Genomic DNA, 20,882 nt, shown 5'->3' with positions numbered 1-20,882 from the left:
CAGCATAGGGTCACTGTGCGTACACCCCTCAGCATCGATCTTGACCACTGCACGATACCCAAGCGATCTCGTTGCAAAGTTCAGACATGGCAGCCACCGCTTCAGGCTCTGCCGATGACAGCAAGCAGATCAAATGCGATGAGGAGCTATGGTATTCGGACGGGAACATCGTCCTTATAGCACAGAATCATGCATTTCGCGTTTACAAAGGGCAACTAGCCCAGCACTCAGAGGTTTTCAGCGGCCTCTTTTCAATGCAGCACACAGGCGAGGAGAATATGGAAGATTGTCCTGTCGTACATCTCCCTGACTCTGCCAACGAATTGCGTCATCTCTTACGGTTTATCTTTTACTACAGGAAGTGAGTCGAATGCCTACTTTGCGGATTTCAGGTTTTGAGCTTATTTCATCGTTGCGATACTCAACAGATATTACAAGGATGACATCGTCTTGAAGTTTCCTACTGTCGCGGGGCTTATCCGCATAGGGCATAAGTACCTGGTCCACGAGTCAGTAGCCGAGGGGCTCAGTCGTCTACGATCCATATATGGTACACATCTTCCCGACTACATCGCCTTTCGTCGTCGTCGTGACCGCAAAACGCGTGGCATGCAGTACCGCCCCAAACATGCAATCGGTGTTGTGAATCTTGCACGCCTAATCAGTGCGGATGACATCCTCCCTACGGCGCTCTACGACTGCTGTCACCTCAGTACACACATCCTTACGAATGGAGTGCGGTATGCCGATGGCTCAATCGAGCGATTGGCACCAAATGATTTGGCAATATGCTTCGACGGACAAAGGCGGCTCATGTTCGCAAACTCTTCTGCATTTTACAAAATGTTCGATCTGGATGCAAACAGGCCTAGATCAGGCCGGTATGGATGCTACACTGTCGGAGAATGCGGCTCTGCTTTGGACGCGATTATCGACGACTGCATTGAACGCGGACTGCAATTGCATCCAAATGGTCTCGCAATTTGGTCATCGATCATCAACTTGCGCAAGTCTTCAATCCAGGAAAGGCTAGAGAGCCTCGGTTCAGCATTGTGTCCTTCTTGCAGGCGGTTTCTCAATTATCATAATAATGAGGCATGGTACACACTATCCGATACTCTTCCCTCGATATTCGGACTCACGGTTGAGAATTGGGAATCCTCCCACCCATCGCGACCTCGAGAGGTAGAGAACGTTGAGCGACCGCCATCATCTACCTCGGAACTGGCATCCGAGACCGATTCAGAGCCACTCTGATAATTGTCGTGTAGAGTGAGTACTGTACACCAGTCAGTGCAGCGCAGATTCAGACGACTTCCTCCTATTTGGTTTAGATGTACAATCCTTACGCGGCATTCGGGCCGTTTTCTTTTTTCGTGCAGTGTCGACACCTAGGTGGCAAAGTATTTACGAAGCTTCAAATTGTGCATGGTTTAGACTAGTATGACCTTGCTCTCTCTCATCTATCTTGATATCCGACTCGTCCGCTGAGATTAGCTTTGATCATTTCTGAGCTCTGTTCTGCTGTGTTCTGCTCAAGCCTCTTGCAAGCGACGTGTAAAACCAGTTTTGAGTTCTGCGCTTATTGCCGTACGTGTTTGTCCATTCATCTGCCACATTCGAACAGATAATCGGCTTGTTGTTTCGCGCTGATGTTTGAAGTACTTTCGATGATCTCTATAGTATCCATGCACCATGAGTACACGTGTGGCAGCATCGCCTGACATCGCTCTTGCATATTATTCTCTGTGCGACAGTGCCAGTCGGTAAGTTCGTACATTCTCGGCCGGACGCTCACGAGACATCATGTAGTTTGATACTAGTAGACGCTGAGCCTCGTGTGCGCCTATCCTCCATCATACTGTCACCCGGTACGTTAGAGTGTATTTCAATCTGCCTCTTCGTTTCCAGGGCTCTCTTGTTACAGTCCTACTAGTTTGAACTTCAACTTTTCCAGGACATTGCAAAGTGGGGGACAGTTTCATGATGTGTATGCAGGAGGATGGTTTTCCTGCCGTCGAAGACATCAAACGAGATCAAGAGTTCTGGTATCCCGATGGCAACATCATTGTCATTACAGACGATCAAATAGCGTTCCGTATCTATCGAGGAATGTTGGCGGAGCACTCTGAGGTCTTCCGAGGAATGTTCACTGTGCCGCAGCCGCAGTCCTCAGAACGAATGGACGATTGTCCGATCGTCCATGTTTCCGACGCATCGAATGACTTTCGGCGCATTCTGCGGTTCGTATTTCGTGGTAGAAAGTGAGTCGTAAACATCCATCGTACCGATCAGCATATCTGAGCCAGCGAGTCGTGTCTAGTCATTATCGGGACACAGACGTGCTAGCTTTCTCGGAAGTTGCAGCGCTCATTCGCATAGGACACAAGTATGAGGTCGAAGGGCTTGTTTCTATGGGGCGGAAGCGGCTACGTGACGTTTGGCCCGACTCTTTCGAAGCGTGGATGGCACGGCCAGCAGTCAAGCAGGAGGATCGCGCGGATTGCGTAGTGGCAGTCAAGTTGGCGCGCCTCATTGGGCTCGACGCAATCCTTCCAGCAGCTCTTTACGACTGTTGCCAGCTCGAAACGCGCACCCTCCTGGATGGAGTCAGTTATCCGGACGGTACCGTCGAGCGCCTCGATATAGACGATCTCACGAGGTGTTTCGATGGCCGCAGGGGCCTCTCCAAGGCCAAAGCGGCTACCTTGAATGCGGTCTTCACAATACCGGCAGATAGGTTATTTAAGTTCGGGCTCCTTGAAAAGCCGGAGGAACGATGCCTTGATACTACACGGTGCAAGAATGTGCTTCAGGAGCTGCGGAACAGCACCGACTTGCAGGCTTGGCATATCCGCGAGAGTGCCTTGATGTCCTGGCCATCCGCCATCAAGCTGGACATGTCTCTCACCGAGGTCTCCTCATCCCACAGCACCTATCTACAGTTGTGTGCCCACTGCAAGCGAAAGGTGGAGACGAATGATAAGAGGGAGCGTACAGAGATATGGGCGAAGCTCCCGTCAATCTTTGATCTAATTGTTGAGGGTCGGAACACCAATCAGTCGAGGGTTGTGCGCAAGTTCTACGGCTGAGGGTACGTCGTTGTGGCTCGTTGTGACCGGCCTCTTCTACTACGTCAGCTCCTCATTCTTGACCCCTTCCTTCGTAGTGTATTGCTCAGTTAGACACGTTCTTACGTTCAAAGTTCAATGGAGATGAATATAGCAGATATAGTTCAATGCTTATCTTCATCGCCGACATTGGAGAACGTTATGCTCACCGGCCGTCTTAACCCTGATTCTCTTTCAGTCGAGCTGACTGATTGTTGCTATTGTCATGTACTATGTAACAGATGGATCTGTCTGCAGATCATTGCCGCCTGTTGAGGATTTGCGCGGGTGCAAGTTCGAATGTCGTTTCTCTGATTGGTGGATGCGTGCAAGCCGGAGCGCCCGCTGCACTCAGTGATCCTTTTGCTTGAGCGCTTGCGCCTTCGATGGCAGGCCTAAACATCAGGAGGGCCTGCAACCTCTCCTGACTTAACTCCTCACACAAACTCTTCATCTCCGCAGCGTTTTCTCTACCTGGACTACAGAAAAATGCTTCAGGGAGCACGAGGCTTGGTAAAATCAGCTGGTGCACGAAGTACTCATGCCGTAAGGGGAGTGCACGTCCGAGCGTCGTCCTCGAGAACCTCGACCCGTGGAATCATCGTAACGACAGCTGCTGCTGTGGCTGCAGGAACAGTATGGTACTCTACACACACTACAGTCCACAACGACGCGCCACCAGAGACAGACCGGCTCGCCGCACTGGAGAAGGCTGCCGCTCCGTCAGAAAAGTCGCCCAACGTGCTGAGCAGGGGGGACACGCTCAACACGCTGATCTGGGGATCGAACAAGTGCGTACAGTAGCCAATTTGCTGCACGTCGTGTCAGGGCTGATGCTGCCTCGCTGCCAGAGCGCATGTCCTTGAGATCGACGGTGCGGCGCCCGAGTCGATCCGTACGCCTGCGGCGGCTTCGTGGCTCGAGAATGTTGCTCTAAGGGGTTTGGCAATACATGAGCGGCATGCTGCGTGTGTCGACGCGCGAGGGGATGTTTACCAGTGGGGTGATGGCTTTAGTAGTAAACCTGGTTCGTCTGCGGGCAAGCCTACGTTGACATTGAAAGGAAAGGTGAGTACTGTGCACCTAATGTGCTCACTTTGCGTTCCCACTGATTAGCTATTCTCGGTTCGGGAGTGTAGAACATCACCCGAGTGCAAGTGACGCCAACTCGCGTGTTCGCTCTCTCGGCATCTGGGCGGATATACGTCCTGTCCTCTTCAGCATCCGAGCAATCACTCGCGCCGGGCACGCCGACGCCCGCAAGCTCTCCGTGGTGGGGCACAGGCTGGTACTGGGGCGAAGAGGAGGATGTTGACTTTGTCGAGCTGCTACCAAACGAGAAGCTCGGCTGGAAAGAGAAGTAAGTTTTCGCGCACGCATCGCTGACTTCTAGATACTCAGCGGCGTCACCGTGCCACAGGTTCGTCTCAATAGCTGCAGGCTCCGACCACCTCCTCGCCCTCACCTCCGCTGGGCGCACCTTCGCACATCCAATTTCTCTTAATGCAAATGCCTACGGCCAGCTGGGCTTTCGCAAGTTTGACGTCCCCGCGCCCGCGTCGACCTTCCGTCACCCACATCTTCCACATGGGCACACCCGCGTGTCCATCGAGCTCACGCCAAAATCCATCGCGGACCCGTATGCGAAGGCCAGCCAGGCGATCCGACGCTCGGGGGAGGCGGAGACGGAGGAGGAAAAGAAGGCTAGGAGCGGGGTCGATGCACCTTTGGGGCTCGACGACAAGAGCACACATTTTTCTGATAAGCTATTTGAGGTGCCTGCGTTGCGTGGGGTGGACGTGGATGGTATTGCTGCCGGGTCAAGGACGAGCTTTGTGAAGACGAAGTCTGGCAGGGTGCTAGGGTGGGGTGCGAACGAGTACGGGTAGGTCACGCTCAAGTTACGACTATTTCTGCAAGTCATTCATAACCATGATACTGTAGACAGATCGGTTTGGGTGGCCAGGTAACACTCGAAGCGATCACCGTCCCAACGGAGGTCATCCTTTGGCGGCACACACCCGCTGCAACGCGCACGACGTGTCTGGACGTGTACGCCGGCGGGGACCTCACGTTCTTCAAGGTCGAGCGGCGCGACGGGACCGCAATGCCATACATCGACGTCTTATCGTGCGGGAACGGCCAGTGGGGCGGACTGGGCAACGCGCAATACAGCAACGCCCAGGGCACACCCGTCCGCACGCGGAACGTCAGCGGGCTTCTGGAATGTGAGTGCGAAGGGCCACGCTAGACTGCGAGCCACCAGCTGTATCTCACACGTGTGCAACAGACAGCGAGCCGCACGATAACCTGCAGCCCATCGTGCCGTACGATATCTCCGTCTCGCCGACGGGGCACGTCCTCCTCACGCTCGACACGCTCGCGCATGGCGGACCGGGCGCAGTGGGCCGGGACCTGATGGCGTGGGGCGCGAATTACGACTACCAGCTTGGGAGTGGGCGGCGCGGGAGCATCGCAGCGCCCGCGGTCGTTCCGGGCGGGGACGAAGAGCGGTTGATGCTCGCGAAGCGGAGGGCGGCGGAGGTGAGGGACTTGCGGGGGCGTGTGTGGAAGAAGGGCGTGGATGTGGAACAGCGCGCGGTGGCGGGCTGGGGAAACAGTGTGGTGTATTGGAAGATTTGCTCGTAGGGTCTGTTGGTGAGCTGGGTGTCGGCGGGTTGGCTACTGGGTATTTCTTTGCATATTCCAGCTCTGTTTTGGAACCGGTTCAAATAGGCTATCTCCTCGTATGTTCGAGATACTAATGGGTGGTCATTGAAGCAACCTCGCAGTACAGTAAGACGCGTCGCACTGCCATCAACTGCCAGCAGGCGGCAATTACGGTGCACGTGATCGCGTTTGATGCGATGCACATTGCATTGCCGTGGTCCAGAGAATGAAGGATATCACTCACACTTGAATTCGTAGGGTGCGGGAGGTCTCCGGTGTCTGCACTCGCTGAGCAAGGCGACATGATAATATTCATCTGCACAGAACCACAGAATTGCTAAATGTACACTTCTTCGGCGTATATACCTCAACATCACCAATGTGGGCTGGCTGGCGAGCTACGATATCGAGGGAACGAGAGTTCAAGGACTATCGGTCTAAACGAAGACACCACGCGAGAAATATTACTGCACCGGAAAAACGGGCATAGAGGGAGAGCAGGGGTGGAAGCAAGATACGATGACACAGGAAGCAACACTATAGTACAGCTGATAGGCGAAGCGAAACATTATAAGATAAATTCAGCAAGATCAGGCCACCCATGCCGAAGCGGGCTCATACAAGCGCTGCAGGCTCGCGAGAAGACGCGTTACGAAGGCCACGCACCCACCCCAGCTCGTGGGGACCCTTCCTCTAAAAGCACGTCACCAGAAGCACACCGAGACCCTTCTCCTTCACGGCCTCCCTAGGCATGCGCTTCCCGCTGCGCACCTCGCGCATGAGCGAGCTGCGACTCGGGTGCATCACGCGCCTTAACGCGTCCAGGCCTTGTCCGCGCACCGCGAGGTAGTCGCGCACGTTGAGGAACGCTTGGCTCTTGAGCAATGCCTTGGCCGCGCGGAGCGAGTGCGGGAGGGCAGGGAGAGAGGGGAACGACAGTGCGCCGGCGGAGGGCTGCAGCGCCGCAGGGCAAAGCCCGAGCTCGACGATGAGCGCCTGAAGGAGTTGTAGGTGCCCCGCACCGGACTTGGCGGATGGGTTGGAGAGGAAGCTAGAAACGAGGCAAGTGAAGGAAGAAGTCAACGCGACCAGGAAAGGAATGTGTTCTGGGGAATCACGCACGAGGTGATGAAGTTGACTGCGTCCTGGTATGCCGCAGCGAAGGCAGCGCTGCCGGGATGATCGCCCGCCTCGGACAAGTCGTCCACGATCGGGCGCTCGCCCAGGCCGTGCTCCGGGGTGGCAGATGCAGCCCGAGCAGCCTTTCTCTGCGCCTTCTTCTCGGCCTTCCTGCGCTCCCGCCGCGCCTTCACCTTTTTCTTCTGCGCACTCTGGTTCGGTGTAGCACTGGCATCGGCAGGTTGGGCGGTGTTCGGAGGGCTGGACTGCGCTGCAGCAGCCTTCTTTGTCTTCCTGACCTTCTTTCCCTTGGGGCGAGCTGGCTGAGACTCCTGAGACGCGGCGCTGACGGCATGAAGGATGTTAAAGCGAGTAGCGGTCGGGGTCGCCAGGGCAGGGGCAGATCGCAATGTGAGAGAAGACACTGCCGTGCTGAGCTCGTCGAGTGTGCGACGAACATCCGTAGAGGAGACAGAGGTAGAATCCGAGGTAGCTTGGGAACGTGGGACTGCCACGAGGTCATCCTCGGAAGATAGGGACGGCGAGCGGCGCGCGCGTCGCTGTGAAAGGACACCGCTCGAGGAAAGAGACGAGATGGAGAAGACGATCTCGTCGTCAGAGGAGCTGGCTGCGTCGACCGAGTCCGCCCAGGAGGTGAATCCGGACGCGGACAGGGCCTCGTAGGACGAGGTCGATAACGGGGAGTGCACGTCCGAGCTGGGGACGGTGGATTCCGCGGAGACAGCAGAAGACATGGTGGTTGGAGAGGAACTTTGAAAGTGAAAATGAAAATTCAAGTTGAGCGATCGTGATAAATGTTGGAAGGAGAGTCGGATCCGAGCGAGAAGAGAGCCGGGGACGTCGGGGCGCTGCGGCGCAAGAGTCTGATTCCCTGTAACATTAATGACAGCGGTTCAGACGTTCGTACGTACGATGCAGATGCTATACTCACCAATTAGCTATGCAGTTCCCGGGGAAGACGACCCGGGAAGGTGTGCGGATGGCAGTAAGAGGGGAAGGTGCGCCTGGAGCACGAGGCCGTGTCCGTTGCCTTTCTCGCTACAGGCTCAGCAAGAGCATCGTGTCCACTGCGACAACAGGCAAATCCGTTGCGCTCATCTCACAGGATACAAAACATGTACCAGCTCTCCGAAGTGTTTGGCTTCGCCACCAATCATTTGTCATGACTGGTCAACGTTTAACCCCTGAAGCATTGTAGCGTTCATCCAGTAGGCTACGGAACTCCGTGCAGGCAAATTCCATATAATGACCCCGACAGAACTTGAGGAGAGTCATACAGCCACATGAGGGAAGTGAATGTGAATGCGTTGCACCGAGCACGTACGAAATGCGTACAACCCTGTATCACCCGACAAACCTGAACCAACTATTACAACAAAAGATAGTAGCGCGCAATCGGAAACTGCTAAGACAATAACTAATTGCAGAGCGCGAGGAACATTAGGAGAAGACAGCAATTGCATGAGGAAGAAGGGGGAAAACTAGAAGAATAGTAGCGTTGCAATTGTGGTATACCTGTTAGTGTCCATGGCACCGTCTGTCCGTTGCCGGCTTTCATGCACTTCATCAACAGCTACGACGGCGCTGCCGCCGAGCCGTCCCTCGTCGCTCGCTCACGCCGACACCTCCGCACCCACAGCGATGAGCCCGGCCATGCCAATGAGCGCCAAATTCAGCTGCTCGAGCATATCCCCGCTGGTGCTGTTGCCGGTGCTGCTTGGGAGGGACAACTCAGCTGAAAGAGTGGCGCTTGCACTGATCGCCAAAGATATCAAGGCGCCGCTGGACGACGCAGAGCTAGACGCAGCCACGCTGCTGCTCGCTGCCGAGGAGCCCGCCTTCGAGGTGGCCTCTGCGACGCTGCTGCTACTACTTGAGGAGCTAGTCGTCGATGGCGTGTCGACGTGCGTCGAGCTGCTGCTCGTCGGCGGCGGTGTGTACGTTGACGACGTCGTGGGCGGAGTGTACGCCGATGTACTGGAGGTGGTCGGCGGTGGAACATACGTGCTGGACGTGGTCGGCGCGACGTATGTGGAGGTGGGGGTGGGTGTGTCTGAGGAGGTCGTCGCTGGGCTCGACCCTGCGTACGACCACTCGCCGTAGATGACACCTTCGCCTGTGTCGGCGAAGTATTCAAACAGGCCCTCGGAGAGGTCCAAGCCGCCTTCTGGGCAGCCCGGGCACTGACAGGAAGTTCAGCAGAAGGTATGTCTTGGCGAGAAGAGATGCTCACCCTGTCCATGATCGTAGCCGTGGTGGACTTGCCACCGTACGAGATGGTGATGGACTTGAAACACTCATCGGATGCATCGTACAACTATGAAGGTACTGGTCAGTTTGTCGATCGCTCAATTTGCGAGGTTGTGATGAGCGACGGGTCATTGAAAGTGTCCTCAATGCTACTTTGCACGTTCAGGATGCAATGCGCGCTATCCATACGGTGACTTCGTGCAGGCAGCGTGTGACACAAGTGTGCATCGTCGTTAAAGCAACTGAGAACGCGAATAGCACGTTGATCCAACAGTATGACAAGACGAGAGAGCATGAAGCATCTCGAGCATGACACTCTCCACACTGGACTCGAGCGAGAGGAGACCAAAACACTCACAATGGAGTCTAGGGCAACGATCTATTTGGAAAATACAGTAAATACGCCAGAACAGCGCGGAGTACGGCATAACACTCACAAAGTCACTAGGAACGTTAGTCTGACCACATGCACCTCTTCACATCTAACATCACTTCCCTATCTAATCACCAAAAGCTTAATTGACTCACAAACCGACGGCATAATAAGTGAACCGGGCATCGCTAAAGCTCTGCCGCTTTGCCAAATTCGTGAGGCCCGAGGTCGCGTTGCGCGCAAGTGCATCGTGTCGGCGATGGAGGTTGAAACGGTTCAGATGGCCCGCAGCCACAAGAGGCACGACGAGCGAGGCTAAGATGTATCCAAGCAAGGTAGAGCTGCGCATCGTCTCCAGTGCTTGTATAAAGCCGAATCCCGATACGTGGTAGATGAGAAAAAGTCGGGGTGGAGGTAGTGCGAAGACGAGCGCGTCCAGAGACTGCAGGTCACAGAAAGAGCGTGTGGGAGAGCGAGTGGACGAGTCCAGAGGACGCGAAGGCAGGGTGCGAGAATGCGCCTGTGGACGTGCAGACTTGGTCAGTCCGTTACGCTTTCCTTAACGACGCTCAAGTTGAGCCGCCACAGCGAGTAGATCCGAGCAGCCCGATTCAGACGCCCAAATGTACATATTTGGAAGGTCTTCAGGTTTGTGGCTGCATCCCAATATCATATCATCTGTGACTATACCTGTTAAGCAAGGCTTTAGCAGACCAGAGTCTCAGCGCCCAGATCCAAGACTTTGACGACTGATTTGCTCTAGCAATGAAGCTCGAAGAGTCACGTGCTAAACGCTCAACACCGATCGAAAAGCTTGTGGCACGTTGTTCGTCTACCTGCCAGAGTGCTGACCCATCTGAGCAGGTTCCAACGATCTGATGGGTGAGAGAAAGAAAGACTAACATGTTCATTTGTGAGAGCGATCGCACGAGCAAGACGAGGAGTTTGGTTCTCTGACCGGATTGTTATCCTCGTCGCAAAAGAGGTGCCGCAATTCCCGGTCTATAACAAATGGTTGACGAAGTGCTCAGAAGTCTACTAAAACATGACAGTCTCACTCAACCCACTCCGGTCAAAAGGTTCGACGATCATCCGGTCGTTTGTCTCTCCGAAGACGTCCGGCAACTATCATTGCGCTATCTGTTCGGGTACGAACTTGAAGAGTACGTAGAACGTCATCTCTTAGTATTGGTCTGAACTGATGGCACGCCAGTGGTCAGTATGTGGTTCTCACCTCCATATCGATGACCCTGATTTTCCTTTCATCGAAGCACTCATATGAATGGTCCACAAGTACGATTTGCGCTCAAAGATGGATTGACAATCCCAACTCCCGATATCCGGACACTCTTGATCAGTGGAAGGAAGGATACAACCGGGATCCAATTTCCAAACCATGTATGCTCTTCGAACACGCATGCAGTATAACGGCCCTCAACCCAGCTCATCTGACTGGCGCTGACGCTCGCATATCATTCTACGTGCATCAACAATGACAACCGTAACCTGATGGTCAAGCTCATCATGATCGACAGTGCAGAGTGGCAAGAATATCTTCGTCCTGATGTGCTGGTGAAATATTTGAAACAAAAGGGCAAACTCGATAGGTGGATATGTGCAAAATCTTCACCGACGATCTTCCATCCAGTGATACGACAGAGAGATTTGTTGGTACCTGGTGGCGCCAAGAGGAGCTTTGGAGACTGTATCGGTCGATATGCGCTCGGATAGAAGGTGGGACGTATTCTACCCGCGCCCTGTGGAAGCGAAAGTCAGGAACATCGGCGAAAAAGCCAACAGCAGCCACTGCTACAGGGTTCATAATACCTTGAGGCCCGAATTCTTGACCCAGAAATGCCAGGATGAAAAAGAAAGCCTTGGAATAGTCCGCCGCCAAATTAAAAAATACCAGAACATGAACCATAGCGCGACAGGAAGCGGTATGTGATGCCAGCAATTGTAATTCTCTCGCACTCACAAGGTCCGATGCTAACTTGATTTGCATGCTCCAGTCTCATACAGGCATTACAATAACTCGGTTAATGCCTTCGCTGCATGTCGCTCTTGACCGTCGGTACAGGGCTTCTGGAGTGCAAGTACATGCATAGCTCGCACTTCGCATGGTAGTCGCAATGCTGAATTGACAATTTTTCCTCAATCTGCTTTCTCCCCCGTCCTCTTTCTGCACTGTTAATAAAATCCACGAAGATAGTCGAACAGCCAAAATCCGCACCGTGGACGAATGCATCCTCCCTTCGCTCTCGACCGAAGTTCTGAAATCTGGACGTCGCGATGGTGCTGCTCATCGTGCTGCGCATGCACCAGGAGGGCATTACTGTCCTTTCACGCTTGCATGATCTTATGCTCAAAACGTCCGGACATTTCAAATTGTGTTCGTAACTGAGTTTGCGGGCGTGCCTCACCTAAGACGGTCACAATGAGATCAAGTCTTTCGCGTTCCATTGGAAATGATTCTATCCTCCCACCATCGGTTCTACGTATCTGTAGATATCTCATCATCTATGACATGACGTAGGCGAATAGTGTATGCTCTTCCGAAAGGTAAGCTCTCTCTAGAGACACATTCTACCAAACGAGCCTCGACCCCCGACTCCAGCTGTCAGCCTGAGCATATATGTCCTGCGTCGCTCAAACACCAACAATCGTCCTCCAAGTTTCAGATACGACTTGTATTTTATAGTAAAATTTTTGTACAACGCAGAGCTGACAAAGCCGTTGGATTTCCGAGGTCGTTTCGGGACGTGATGATTGAAAAGCAGGCGTGACTATTTGAGTCAGCGCACCGCCACTTCTGAGCATAACCCGTTCCCCGACAGAGTCGTCCACTGATTCTGCGAGCACAACGCTGTGTCTGACAACAACGAGCGCGACTTTAGCGTGCGGTGGCTGAGATTGTGTGGCTGTCGGCGCCTTCCTGCATTGGCTGGCGGGTGACACTTGTTTTGGCGTGACGACAGCCATCTGCCCTTCTCCAGAGCCTGCTGCATTTGCTCCCTACTCGCCATGGGCAACAGTACCTCCTCTGGCCGCGGGCACCACGAAGACACCGTCGACTTTGGCTACCTCTGTCCGCAGGGTGTCTACAGCGGGGCCCGTGACTGGAACCAGGCCATAGTAACGCAACTCATATGCGAGCGGAAGCTGGCCCCATTCTATCGCCCATTAGAAGACTATGACGAATCCTGGGACGACGAACAGATCCTTTCCCATCGCAAGGAGCCGCCGCCAGATGCCGAAGGGCAGGCAGAGTCGTCTGGCGGGATCTCACGAACGGACACCAGCTCATCTCGCGCGCACAAGCGCGGGCATGCGAGCAGCAACTCCAAGGAGGTCATACGACATCCTGAGGCGGCGATATACAGAGGCGCCGTGGAATGTCCTATCTGTTTCTTGGTGCGCCCCCTTTGACTCGGTTCATCTGCCCTCAGTCGCCTTAGTAGTGCGACACAGTATTACCCGCCCAACATCAACCACTCGCGTTGCTGTGACCAAACGATCTGCACCGAGTGTTTCGTGCAAATCAAGCGGGCCGAACCCAACCCTACGCACCTGATTTCGGAACCTGCTGCTTGTCCATATTGTGTTCGGGAGAACTTTGGTGTCGTTTATACACCGCCACCATGGAGGACAGGGTTGAACAGTGAAGGGGCTGTGAGTGTCAATCAATAGTTATCTGTATCCTAGTCTAATTACAATCTGCAGACTCCTCCGTCATGGCCAGATACACCCACTCTTCCGGCTTCAGCCGTGAAACGCTCTCGCAAGAGCTTCGGCCCTGACAGTCCAGAGGTGGTATCTATTGGTCAGCTCACAACGCCCTCGAGCTTGCATTCTGCTTCTTATTCCGCCCAGCAGATCAGATACGTCCTGATTGGGAAGCAAAACTGGCGGCTGTTCGCGCAGCAGTCGCCCGGCGTGCCAACAGACGAATCATCATGCGCCAAGTTGGTGACAGACTTATCCCTGTGGGCATTAGCAGTGGAAGGGTGCACCCACTCGCGCCAGAAGACGGACAGGCGGAAGGTGGGGAAGGTTCTGCGGAGCGAGGAACGCGGCGCTCGAGAAGAAGGCAACAGAATCAGGATATCAATCAACTATTGGGAACGATGGGACTCGGCGGACAGGATTTGGAAGAGGTATGCTTTGCTTTCATGCCTCGCTTCATCAGGGCTGATCCGGTGCGATACAGCTCATGGTGATGGAAGCAATGCGGCTGTCGCTCATTGAACACGAGGAACAACAGCGGCGCGAGCGAGAAGCAGAGGAAAAGAAGAAGCGGGAACAGGCTGCCGAGGGCGGACAAGCGAACGGAAGTGAGGGCGCTGGCTCATCCTCGGCTGCTGCTGCGACACCTGAGCCTACGCCATCACCACCTGCCGACGCCGCGTCGTCTTCAGGCTCTACCCTTACAGGGGCTGTTACTGCTGACGCAACTTCTGTCACCAGTGCACCAGCAGCAGGCGAACGGAATGCGAGCACGCCAGTCACGCCAGTTCCCGAACATGCTTCCCTCGACCAATCAACAATGACTAGCCCTATTACAGCCAGAGCGAACGAAACGGTCTTGAGTAGCCCGTCATCCTCGAGTGACACCACCGTTGGAGACGGTGACCAGCCAGCCACGCCCACCTCGTCTTCCGGGCACGACGGTGATGTGCGACCGGTATCGATGAACCGCACTGAGTCGTTCGCGTCCTCGCTCGCGGCGTCCGCAGAGCCGTCGAATTACGACATGCTCTCGTCCTCGCCCGAGTCGGCGATTTCGCACAAGCCGCTGCTTCGCTCGCGCCCGGCGAGCCCGCCGCTCGTCGCGGACTCCAGTGCATCTGCTCAATGAATGAAAGCTCTCGGAGGTGTGCCGTGTGTGCACTTCGGTGGTAAGGAGAGGAAAGGTCCGATTAGGAGTGGTAATGTATTGCTGCTGTGCAAGCGTCTTGCGACAAAGATGGAACTTGTGTGTAGTCTAGCTTATTAGATCATCGATCATCCCGTGTCCTCCTACATAGTGTTGTGTTTTCTGTGACATACTATTCTATCTATCTTATGATACCTCTGAGGGTGATCGCAAGATTATCGCAACGAAAACTGATTTGACTCATCGTTGAAGAGCTTTGTGTTTGCATCGAAACGTGAAAACAGTGTAGTGAGGAAGGTTGACTGCCATGCGCGAACAGAGAACTTCGATCCGTGTATTACGATTGGCTGATGTACACTGAGCAAAGATGCAGCGAAAGAATTGACAGAAAGAGTCGGCCAAGCCGTGCTGCTACGACGGTCGGTCTGCCCATATAGGTTTCTGTGCATCCGGGTCGTTCAACTACGGAATGCGGTTCAGCTTCTCTCGCATGATCGGGAAGGAGATGGAAGGAACAACCTGTGCCTTCGCTTGTTGTCGTGAAGCAGCTTCTGCGGCCAGCCGTGCCTCACGAATGATATCTACTTTCTTTCTGAGGTCAGGGGACATTTCCTACGGAGACAAAGAAGAATTAGTTAGGGAGTCAATACTGATCGCTAAGGCGCCACTCACGTTATAGAGCTGTTCCGGCGTCGGTGTGGTAGCTGTATCCATTCACACCAGAGATGAGCATACGATGGATACAAGTCGATTCCTTGCGAGTGCACGGACCTTTCATGGTTAGATAGCCCAGAGACGTGACTAGACAGGAGAGCGCATGTTCAGGTGAATGTGAGCCGTCCGTGTGATTTACAAACTGAGCGTACATCCACTGACGACCAGAATCATCTTGAACCAAGGAAATGATGGGCCCGACATCGTGGTCGAACTTCAAAATCCAACACGGGTTTGATGGTGTGGATTTCTGTTGAGGTGCCCGAGCTGCCAGGTTCAGGTTCAGCGCGCCTACTTCGGGTGCGGACTTGCTGACGTAATCCTGCGGCTCGCAGAGGGCGCCAATCGCGACGCGCTAGTTTGACCGGAAACGTTGAAGTCGAGTCCAACGTTCAAGACACCGTGCGTTGCGCCCAGCTGGAGACTTGTTCAAGCTTCAAGTTGCTTCAACGCGGTCTCGAGGTCTACGCTACCAGACCTTCCTGTATCTTCTGTCGATGCCCTGCCGCGCAAAGATGCGCGTCCTCTCGTTTATCCCGACTGTCCTTGCTCTGTCTCTCTTTGAACTTGTTCTCGCCGACCCGCATTCTGGCCACATGAGGAAAAGGGAACATATGTCTGCTTGGCGACGGCGCTCGATGAGTTATGAACAAGCGCGTGGACTCAATCCTTCCCTAGACTTTGACAATGCCAGGCTTAGCTTCTTCGATGCGGGTCAGAACGCATGTGGATCGGTGGACACCGATAGTGACTTCGTGGGTGCTCCTGAACGTAAATACTGAGCCCTGCTGATGCATCAAAGATTGTTGCACTGAACATTGAAGTAAGACATGGTTCAGATAAGTCCCTTTCGCAACTACTCACGGTATTTGTAGCAATGGGATGGTGGTGCGCATTGCTACCAAACGATAACTATCAATTACAACGACAAAAGCACACAAGCCACCATTACGGATGAGGTATGTGGATGAACCATCGTGCGACGACGAACATTCGTGACCAATTGACCGCATATACCCACTGCTTTAGTGCCCTGGTTGTCCCTACGGTGGCCTCGATCTGTCTAGAGGGCTCTTCGACTTCTTTGCGGATGAGGCTGAGGGCATTCTGTATGGTACTTGGAACTTTGGCAACGGCGCACCCTCACCTTCCAACTCCCGGAGTCCTTCGCCTACACCCATGCCAACATCATCGTCGCGGTCTTCATCGGCTTATGTCTACAAGCCCACGTCCACATATACACCACCACCACCACCTACCCCAACTTATAGCCCTCCGCTACCGTCGTACACCGCAAGCGCCAGCTACTCGACGTACCTCGCCTTCTCAAGCTTCTGGCCAAATTCGACGTTTAGCTCCTTCACGCCAAATTCCACGTTCTCGTCGTTCTCCAGCACATCTACGCCATCCAGCACCACTGCTGGACCGACTCCCTCGGCGACACCAGTCAACACCATATCCTTTGATCAAGGAAGCCTGAACCAGTTTAATCTCGCTATTGTTGGGCTGAGCGGCCTCGTCGAGGCGGCTAACTGGACCTAGGCTGGTCGTATCATGGTGCTGTCACTATTTCGACCTGGCTTTGTGGCAACGACAACTATGGAAGACGACGCTTACCTTGGTCTTGTATTTCTGGGGTTCCTGGGGCATACTAGTTCTTTTTACGGCTCAAGGTTGTAGGAATGTATACGTCACGACAATCGCATGGCTCGTTCAAACAGACTCAACACCGTGGTGATACAGCGTTCATCTCTGACATATGGCGAGAAGAGGCCGTTGATGTGAAACAGAAGGGCAAAGAAGGACTTTAGTATAAATGGAAAGTAACAACCTCGGCTAGGAGAGCGGCATGCATTTCGGCAACCGGAGACTTGAAACCGCCGTCTTCATTACGGGGATCAACGACAAGTCTCCGCACGACAATCTGTTCATTTATCTCGGGAGAAAGTGAGTGAAGAAACAGAACTGTGATATGCGACCCACCCTATAATGAAGCCCGACATTCGAACTTAAAGACCTTCCTAAATAGGAAGTGCGCGCCGTGATCGGCAAGCATACAGCCGCGCACGATCATCAACGAAGACTTCGGTCGCATATCCGAGGGGCTGAAACATGAGCCTTCTGCGGCGGCGACGAGCTCGCTGCGGCGATGATGTCTTGCCAGCTCATCCAAGCTTCTCGTCGCCAGGGTGAGGGTACAGAGCCGGCTGCAGCCCAGCTGCTCGTTCTCTCCTACCTTCACGTCCACAGGACTCGTACGCTCGCTCTGTTTTACCACGTTCCTTCAACCACAGGTCTCTGGACGTGTCTGTTTCTGTGTTGTCTGACCAGTCCTCTGTTATATTTGCCCGACGTAACAGTACAAATTGCTCACGATGCGCTCCTCTACGCTCCTCGGATTCGCCCTCGCCTCGCTCGTCCTGCCGTTCGCTACGGCCGCCTCTGAGCACAATGAGCAGCACGCACACCTCAGGAGCCGCAAGCACATGAATCGCACCGTGCAGCGCCCTGAGAAGCGCAGCTATTCGGATGCGCGTTTCACCTACTACGAGGTCGGACTGTGAGTCGCGCTGGATGATCCTCCGTGTCGCATGAAGTAGTAATGCAGGATGTGCAGCGGCTCTTGCGGGCAGACCAACGTCCCTACTGATTCTGTGAGTGCTCCCGGTATCTGACTCGGCTTGCCAAATGTTCTGACGGGTTCTCTGTAGATCGTCGCATTGGATTCTGCTGTGAGTGCATTCAATATTGGCATGGATGGTCGCCTGACCCCACGAACCTAGCTCTACAATGGCGGCAGCGAATGCGGCAAGAGCATCACGATCTCCCTTAATGGCAAGACTACCACTGCCACGATCATGGACGAGGTGCGCACCCAACTCTCTGAGACTCGCTTCACCTCAGCTAACTGCAATTACGTCGGTCTCAGTGCCCTGGATGCCCGGAGGGCGGCTTGGACTTCTCCGAGGGCCTCTTCGAGTACTTCTCCGACCTGGGCGTCGGCGTGCTAACCGGCGAGTGGTGGTACAACTAAACGACCCCACGCTGCCGGCCTTCCGCGTACAACTTCACCTTTCCTGCAATGTGAGTCTGTGCGTAAAGGAGTGACGGAAATGCGGGAGGCTAATCTTACTTGGTCGTCAGTACAGGCCGGCGCTGAAGCGTCCTGCGCACCCGAACATTTGAAATGCACCTGTGATGCGATGACGTGCTGTTTTCGAGCTATCGTTACAGAGACTGACCCGACTCCATACGAGTTATGATACATCGAGATGTTACATAATACGTCTGCTTATACCAACGATCTATTCTTTAAGTTGCTTATCTCCGATTGAACGGGCCGCCGCACGGTATGCAGAGCGGTGTCGGTCCATACCTGAGGGATAAGCAAGGGAGGACGATGTGAAAAGGGGTCTTGTGAACTTGAGCGCAGTAACGAACGGATGAACAAAAAGGTAAAGGTAAAATGGCGTATGCGGAGAAGTAAACTAGCGGCGTGGGGAGATCTCTTCTACTCTCACCGGACGTCGATATGAGTACCGAACGTGCATGTCATGACCGACGTTGCACAATACGAGGAAGATAGAATATAGAGGAGGGCGGCACATAGAATGCTTCGCTAACACCGGCAACGGAAGAGCTCCCAAAAAGGGAGATATGAGTCGGAGGAAGAGCATGATGGCAGGCTCAATCATCGTTCAACTGTGAGCTGTGGCGACTGGAACAAAATATGTGATGATATGATAGGCCGGGATCCGCCTGATTGCTATACGTGGATCGTGGTGAGATAGTCAAGGGGGGCAGATGCAGAAGAGATGCTGCATGCAGTAGAATCGCCGCCAGAATTCTCAGTTCAGATGCTCTGAAAACAATCCCGGTCGAGATCTTCACCATCATATGCCTCACATATCATAAATAGGGCTCACCTTGGAGTGACAGCATTCACAGAGCAGCATAATCCTATCACTAATCGTCCTCGGAAGCCCCTCAGATTTCTTTATCTCTAAGCGAAGTATCGAACTGAGGCTAACCCATATTTCGTTTCGTTCCCGCATCTCTTTGCCCAACAGAGCATCTCTGCAGAAGGGACAAAATGATTTACGGTACGACTGAGGGCCAGGAAGCCATCGTTCGTGCCCATCTCCAACGTATCAGCGAAGGCGCTTTCCAAAGCTCTTGAAGACTTTGTTGTCCGATCCGAATCAAGACGGAAATGGTTATCCATCATTGAAACTAGGGTGGTTTTGCAGATTTTGCTGCTACAACACAGAACGTCTGCGTCGAAGATTCTATGTATGGCGGCCCCACCACGAGCGGTAAGAATCACCCTTCCCTCGAGATATCTGTCCAGATCTTCAGCGGTGAGACGCTCGACTGTGCCATCAGAGTTGGCCACTCCATCGACAAGCATGCGACTGTCAAGCAAAGTACAGCAATCGTAGAATGCCACCGGAAGAACTGACTCAGCGCCAACCAGATGGGCGAGATTTATAACCCCGATAGAATCCTCTCTCGAGTGTAGCATCAGCTTTGGAGTACGCCCAATGTTTCGGTTACCTGCAGCCGTCCGATCGTGCCAACTTTGCCACACAGAATGGCTGTCTGGATAGGCACTCTTAAGACGCCTGACTCCCTCCGCGACAACGTGATCGAATTGATACTTGTGCCCCGTGCGTATGAGGGATGAAACGACCCGGAAGTCCAACGGCTTTTCCATTTTGTAATACCTTTGACGGCATCGTTCAAATTGATGGTGTCAATGTGCTGAATTGTGCAACTCACTGATTATAATCGAATAGGAATCACAACAGATGACGGATATCATTTCTCCGATCGGGGAGATGGACGACAGGACAGCCGTCGATGCTCTCCGCCACGGCGGGTTGTGGCAGGTGAAGGATCTCAAGAAACACCTCTGAATGTTGCGCGGGCCATCCGTGGTATACGCGGAAAGCGTGATTCTCCGCAACGAGAACGATAGAACCGTCTAGGTACCAATACTCCTCGTCTCGCTTGATGGGTGTCTCCGCGTCTGGATGTTTGCCGGGTCTCGATGAGGACTTTGTCTGCTTAGTATCTTGATCTTCTTTGGACATCGCGGCGTTAGCTGATAGATGTGAGTGGGACGAGCTGATGGTCAGTGGTCACACCACTGACTTCAGACATGATGCCATTTATGGCAATGAAATATGCATGACAAATTCAATTTGGTCCTTTCTTTAGAAACTGAATTTATCTACTGAGATGCCTACCTTCCCCTCCCCTCCACTACGGCAAGCCTACTTATGCCATCCTGCCTTCACCCGCCCACAGCATGCCTTGTGCGCATTTAAATGCCAGAATAATGGATTTAAAGAAAAGTAAGCTGATTGCCACTTAACACGCGTGTCAGACAAGTATAGCGCGATTCTTACAATTTAGCAGCAAGAAACTCCAGTCCGAGTCCTCTGGATGGCTCACGCGACGCAAAAGTTACCCTGGCCTGTGTATCCACGACAGGCAACTCGAGTGGAAAGTCACAGAGGAGGTCCCAGAGTTTTAAGGTGTGTAAGTTGGCGTAGTGACCTCGCTTTGCGTAAGTAATCGGACCTACGGTGCTAGACTCCATAATGCACAGTGTAGGCTTCAGGCTGCTTACCTGCCTTCCTTGCTCTGTAATGTCACCAAATATTGTATGTACGAGTTTCACCTGGCAATGATGAGCAACTATTCAATATCTAAAGTACCACAGTACTAACTAGTCTGCTTC

The 20,882-nt window shown here is 53.5% G+C and overlaps 11 protein-coding genes across 11 annotated transcripts; 6 read left to right on the top strand and 5 right to left on the bottom strand.

Annotated features, from left to right (window-relative positions):
• Nucleotides 1-86: 86 nt before the first annotated feature.
• LAESUDRAFT_761844 (uncharacterized protein) lies at nt 87-1,257 on the top strand (the record flags this gene model as incomplete). Its single annotated transcript, XM_040912981.1, has 2 exons — nt 87-361; nt 429-1,257. The coding sequence occupies 2 exons, from the start codon at nt 87-89 to the stop codon at nt 1,255-1,257; spliced, it is 1,104 nt and encodes a 367-aa protein (XP_040761233.1).
• A 594-nt stretch (nt 1,258-1,851) lies between these two features.
• LAESUDRAFT_683666 (uncharacterized protein) lies at nt 1,852-3,379 on the top strand. Its single transcript, XM_040905831.1, has 2 exons — nt 1,852-2,264; nt 2,324-3,379. The coding sequence occupies exons 1-2, from the start codon at nt 1,984-1,986 to the stop codon at nt 3,090-3,092; spliced, it is 1,050 nt and encodes a 349-aa protein (XP_040761232.1). The 5' UTR covers nt 1,852-1,983; the 3' UTR covers nt 3,093-3,379.
• A 124-nt stretch (nt 3,380-3,503) lies between these two features.
• LAESUDRAFT_729067 (RCC1/BLIP-II) lies at nt 3,504-5,800 on the top strand. Its single transcript, XM_040909565.1, has 6 exons — nt 3,504-3,901; nt 3,962-4,178; nt 4,250-4,470; nt 4,531-4,995; nt 5,055-5,338; nt 5,401-5,800. Exons 1-6 carry the CDS (start codon nt 3,600-3,602, stop codon nt 5,757-5,759), a joined length of 1,848 nt encoding a protein of 615 aa, XP_040761231.1. The 5' UTR covers nt 3,504-3,599; the 3' UTR covers nt 5,760-5,800.
• Nucleotides 5,801-6,473: 673 nt separating this feature from the next.
• On the bottom strand, nt 6,474-6,791 carry LAESUDRAFT_659514 (uncharacterized protein; the record flags this gene model as incomplete). The annotated part of the gene is made up of 1 exon (XM_040904812.1): nt 6,474-6,791. A coding segment is annotated over one exon (318 nt), but the record flags the coding sequence as incomplete, so codon positions are not given.
• On the bottom strand, nt 6,695-8,029 carry LAESUDRAFT_334055 (uncharacterized protein). Its single transcript, XM_040902064.1, has 2 exons — nt 7,852-8,029; nt 6,695-7,791 (listed from the first exon to the last, which is right to left on the bottom strand). The coding sequence occupies exon 2, from the start codon at nt 7,652-7,654 to the stop codon at nt 6,860-6,862; it is 795 nt and encodes a 264-aa protein (XP_040761229.1). The 5' UTR covers nt 7,655-7,791; nt 7,852-8,029; the 3' UTR covers nt 6,695-6,859.
• A 75-nt stretch (nt 8,030-8,104) lies between these two features.
• On the bottom strand, nt 8,105-10,111 carry LAESUDRAFT_729065 (uncharacterized protein). The gene is made up of 5 exons (XM_040909564.1): nt 9,699-10,111; nt 9,608-9,644; nt 9,529-9,549; nt 9,154-9,237; nt 8,105-9,103 (listed from the first exon to the last, which is right to left on the bottom strand). The coding sequence occupies exons 1-5, from the start codon at nt 9,890-9,892 to the stop codon at nt 8,534-8,536; spliced, it is 906 nt and encodes a 301-aa protein (XP_040761228.1). The 5' UTR covers nt 9,893-10,111; the 3' UTR covers nt 8,105-8,533.
• A 2,456-nt stretch (nt 10,112-12,567) lies between these two features.
• On the top strand, nt 12,568-14,401 carry LAESUDRAFT_659458 (uncharacterized protein; the record flags this gene model as incomplete). Its single annotated transcript, XM_040904807.1, has 5 exons — nt 12,568-12,957; nt 13,015-13,215; nt 13,267-13,366; nt 13,417-13,700; nt 13,754-14,401. 5 exons carry the CDS (start codon nt 12,568-12,570, stop codon nt 14,399-14,401), a joined length of 1,623 nt encoding a protein of 540 aa, XP_040761227.1.
• A 271-nt stretch (nt 14,402-14,672) lies between these two features.
• LAESUDRAFT_814594 (uncharacterized protein) lies at nt 14,673-15,405 on the bottom strand. Its single transcript, XM_040914606.1, has 5 exons — nt 15,286-15,405; nt 15,191-15,220; nt 15,092-15,123; nt 14,939-15,031; nt 14,673-14,881 (listed from the first exon to the last, which is right to left on the bottom strand). Exons 1-5 carry the CDS (start codon nt 15,335-15,337, stop codon nt 14,831-14,833), a joined length of 258 nt encoding a protein of 85 aa, XP_040761226.1. The 5' UTR covers nt 15,338-15,405; the 3' UTR covers nt 14,673-14,830.
• A 366-nt stretch (nt 15,406-15,771) lies between these two features.
• Nucleotides 15,772-16,675, top strand: LAESUDRAFT_659661 (uncharacterized protein; the record flags this gene model as incomplete). Its single annotated transcript, XM_040904820.1, has 4 exons — nt 15,772-15,888; nt 15,936-15,956; nt 16,009-16,092; nt 16,163-16,675. The coding sequence occupies 4 exons, from the start codon at nt 15,772-15,774 to the stop codon at nt 16,673-16,675; spliced, it is 735 nt and encodes a 244-aa protein (XP_040761225.1).
• Nucleotides 16,676-17,619: 944 nt separating this feature from the next.
• LAESUDRAFT_659606 (uncharacterized protein) lies at nt 17,620-18,167 on the top strand (the record flags this gene model as incomplete). Its single annotated transcript, XM_040904818.1, has 5 exons — nt 17,620-17,693; nt 17,751-17,787; nt 17,845-17,865; nt 17,917-18,000; nt 18,063-18,167. The coding sequence occupies 5 exons, from the start codon at nt 17,620-17,622 to the stop codon at nt 18,165-18,167; spliced, it is 321 nt and encodes a 106-aa protein (XP_040761224.1).
• A 1,248-nt stretch (nt 18,168-19,415) lies between these two features.
• Nucleotides 19,416-20,148, bottom strand: LAESUDRAFT_616689 (uncharacterized protein; the record flags this gene model as incomplete). The annotated part of the gene is made up of 2 exons (XM_040903223.1): nt 19,416-19,860; nt 19,940-20,148. Coding segments are annotated over 2 exons (654 nt in total), but the record flags the coding sequence as incomplete, so codon positions are not given.
• Nucleotides 20,149-20,882: the final 734 nt, after the last annotated feature.

This window comes from Laetiporus sulphureus (assembly GCF_001632365.1).
Source record: "Laetiporus sulphureus 93-53 unplaced genomic scaffold LAESUscaffold_39, whole genome shotgun sequence".
Classification (NCBI taxonomy): domain Eukaryota; kingdom Fungi; phylum Basidiomycota; class Agaricomycetes; order Polyporales; family Laetiporaceae; genus Laetiporus; species Laetiporus sulphureus.
Note: the sequence above shows the minus strand (reverse complement) of the source record. Positions and strands in the feature narration are given on the sequence as shown.

Excerpts from the sequence above, each read along its gene's own strand:
- LAESUDRAFT_683666 (XM_040905831.1), top strand. The coding sequence starts at position 1,984 with ATGATGTGTATGCAGGAGGATGGTTTTCCTGCCGTCGAAGACATCAAA. Across the intron at positions 2,265-2,323 it reads TTCGTATTTCGTGGTAGAAA|TCATTATCGGGACACAGACG; the intron begins GTGAGTCGTAAA and ends AGTCGTGTCTAG.
- LAESUDRAFT_729067 (XM_040909565.1), top strand. The coding sequence starts at position 3,600 with ATGCTTCAGGGAGCACGAGGCTTGGTAAAATCAGCTGGTGCACGAAGT. Across the intron at positions 3,902-3,961 it reads CTGATCTGGGGATCGAACAA|AGCGCATGTCCTTGAGATCG; the intron begins GTGCGTACAGTA and ends CCTCGCTGCCAG. Across the intron at positions 4,996-5,054 it reads TGGGGTGCGAACGAGTACGG|ACAGATCGGTTTGGGTGGCC; the intron begins GTAGGTCACGCT and ends ATGATACTGTAG.
- LAESUDRAFT_334055 (XM_040902064.1), bottom strand. The coding sequence starts at position 7,654 with ATGTCTTCTGCTGTCTCCGCGGAATCCACCGTCCCCAGCTCGGACGTG.
- LAESUDRAFT_729065 (XM_040909564.1), bottom strand. The coding sequence starts at position 9,892 with ATGCGCAGCTCTACCTTGCTTGGATACATCTTAGCCTCGCTCGTCGTG. Across the intron at positions 9,550-9,607 it reads CTAACGTTCCTAGTGACTTT|ATCGTTGCCCTAGACTCCAT; the intron begins GTGAGTGTTATG and ends TTTTCCAAATAG. Across the intron at positions 9,238-9,528 it reads TCGTTGCCCTAGACTCCATT|TTGTACGATGCATCCGATGA; the intron begins GTGAGTGTTTTG and ends GTACCTTCATAG.
- LAESUDRAFT_814594 (XM_040914606.1), bottom strand. The coding sequence starts at position 15,337 with ATGTCGGGCCCATCATTTCCTTGGTTCAAGATGATTCTGGTCGTCAGT. Across the intron at positions 15,221-15,285 it reads GATTCTGGTCGTCAGTGGAT|TCACGTCTCTGGGCTATCTA; the intron begins GTACGCTCAGTT and ends TCTCCTGTCTAG. Across the intron at positions 15,124-15,190 it reads GGGCTATCTAACCATGAAAG|CTACCACACCGACGCCGGAA; the intron begins GTCCGTGCACTC and ends GAATGGATACAG.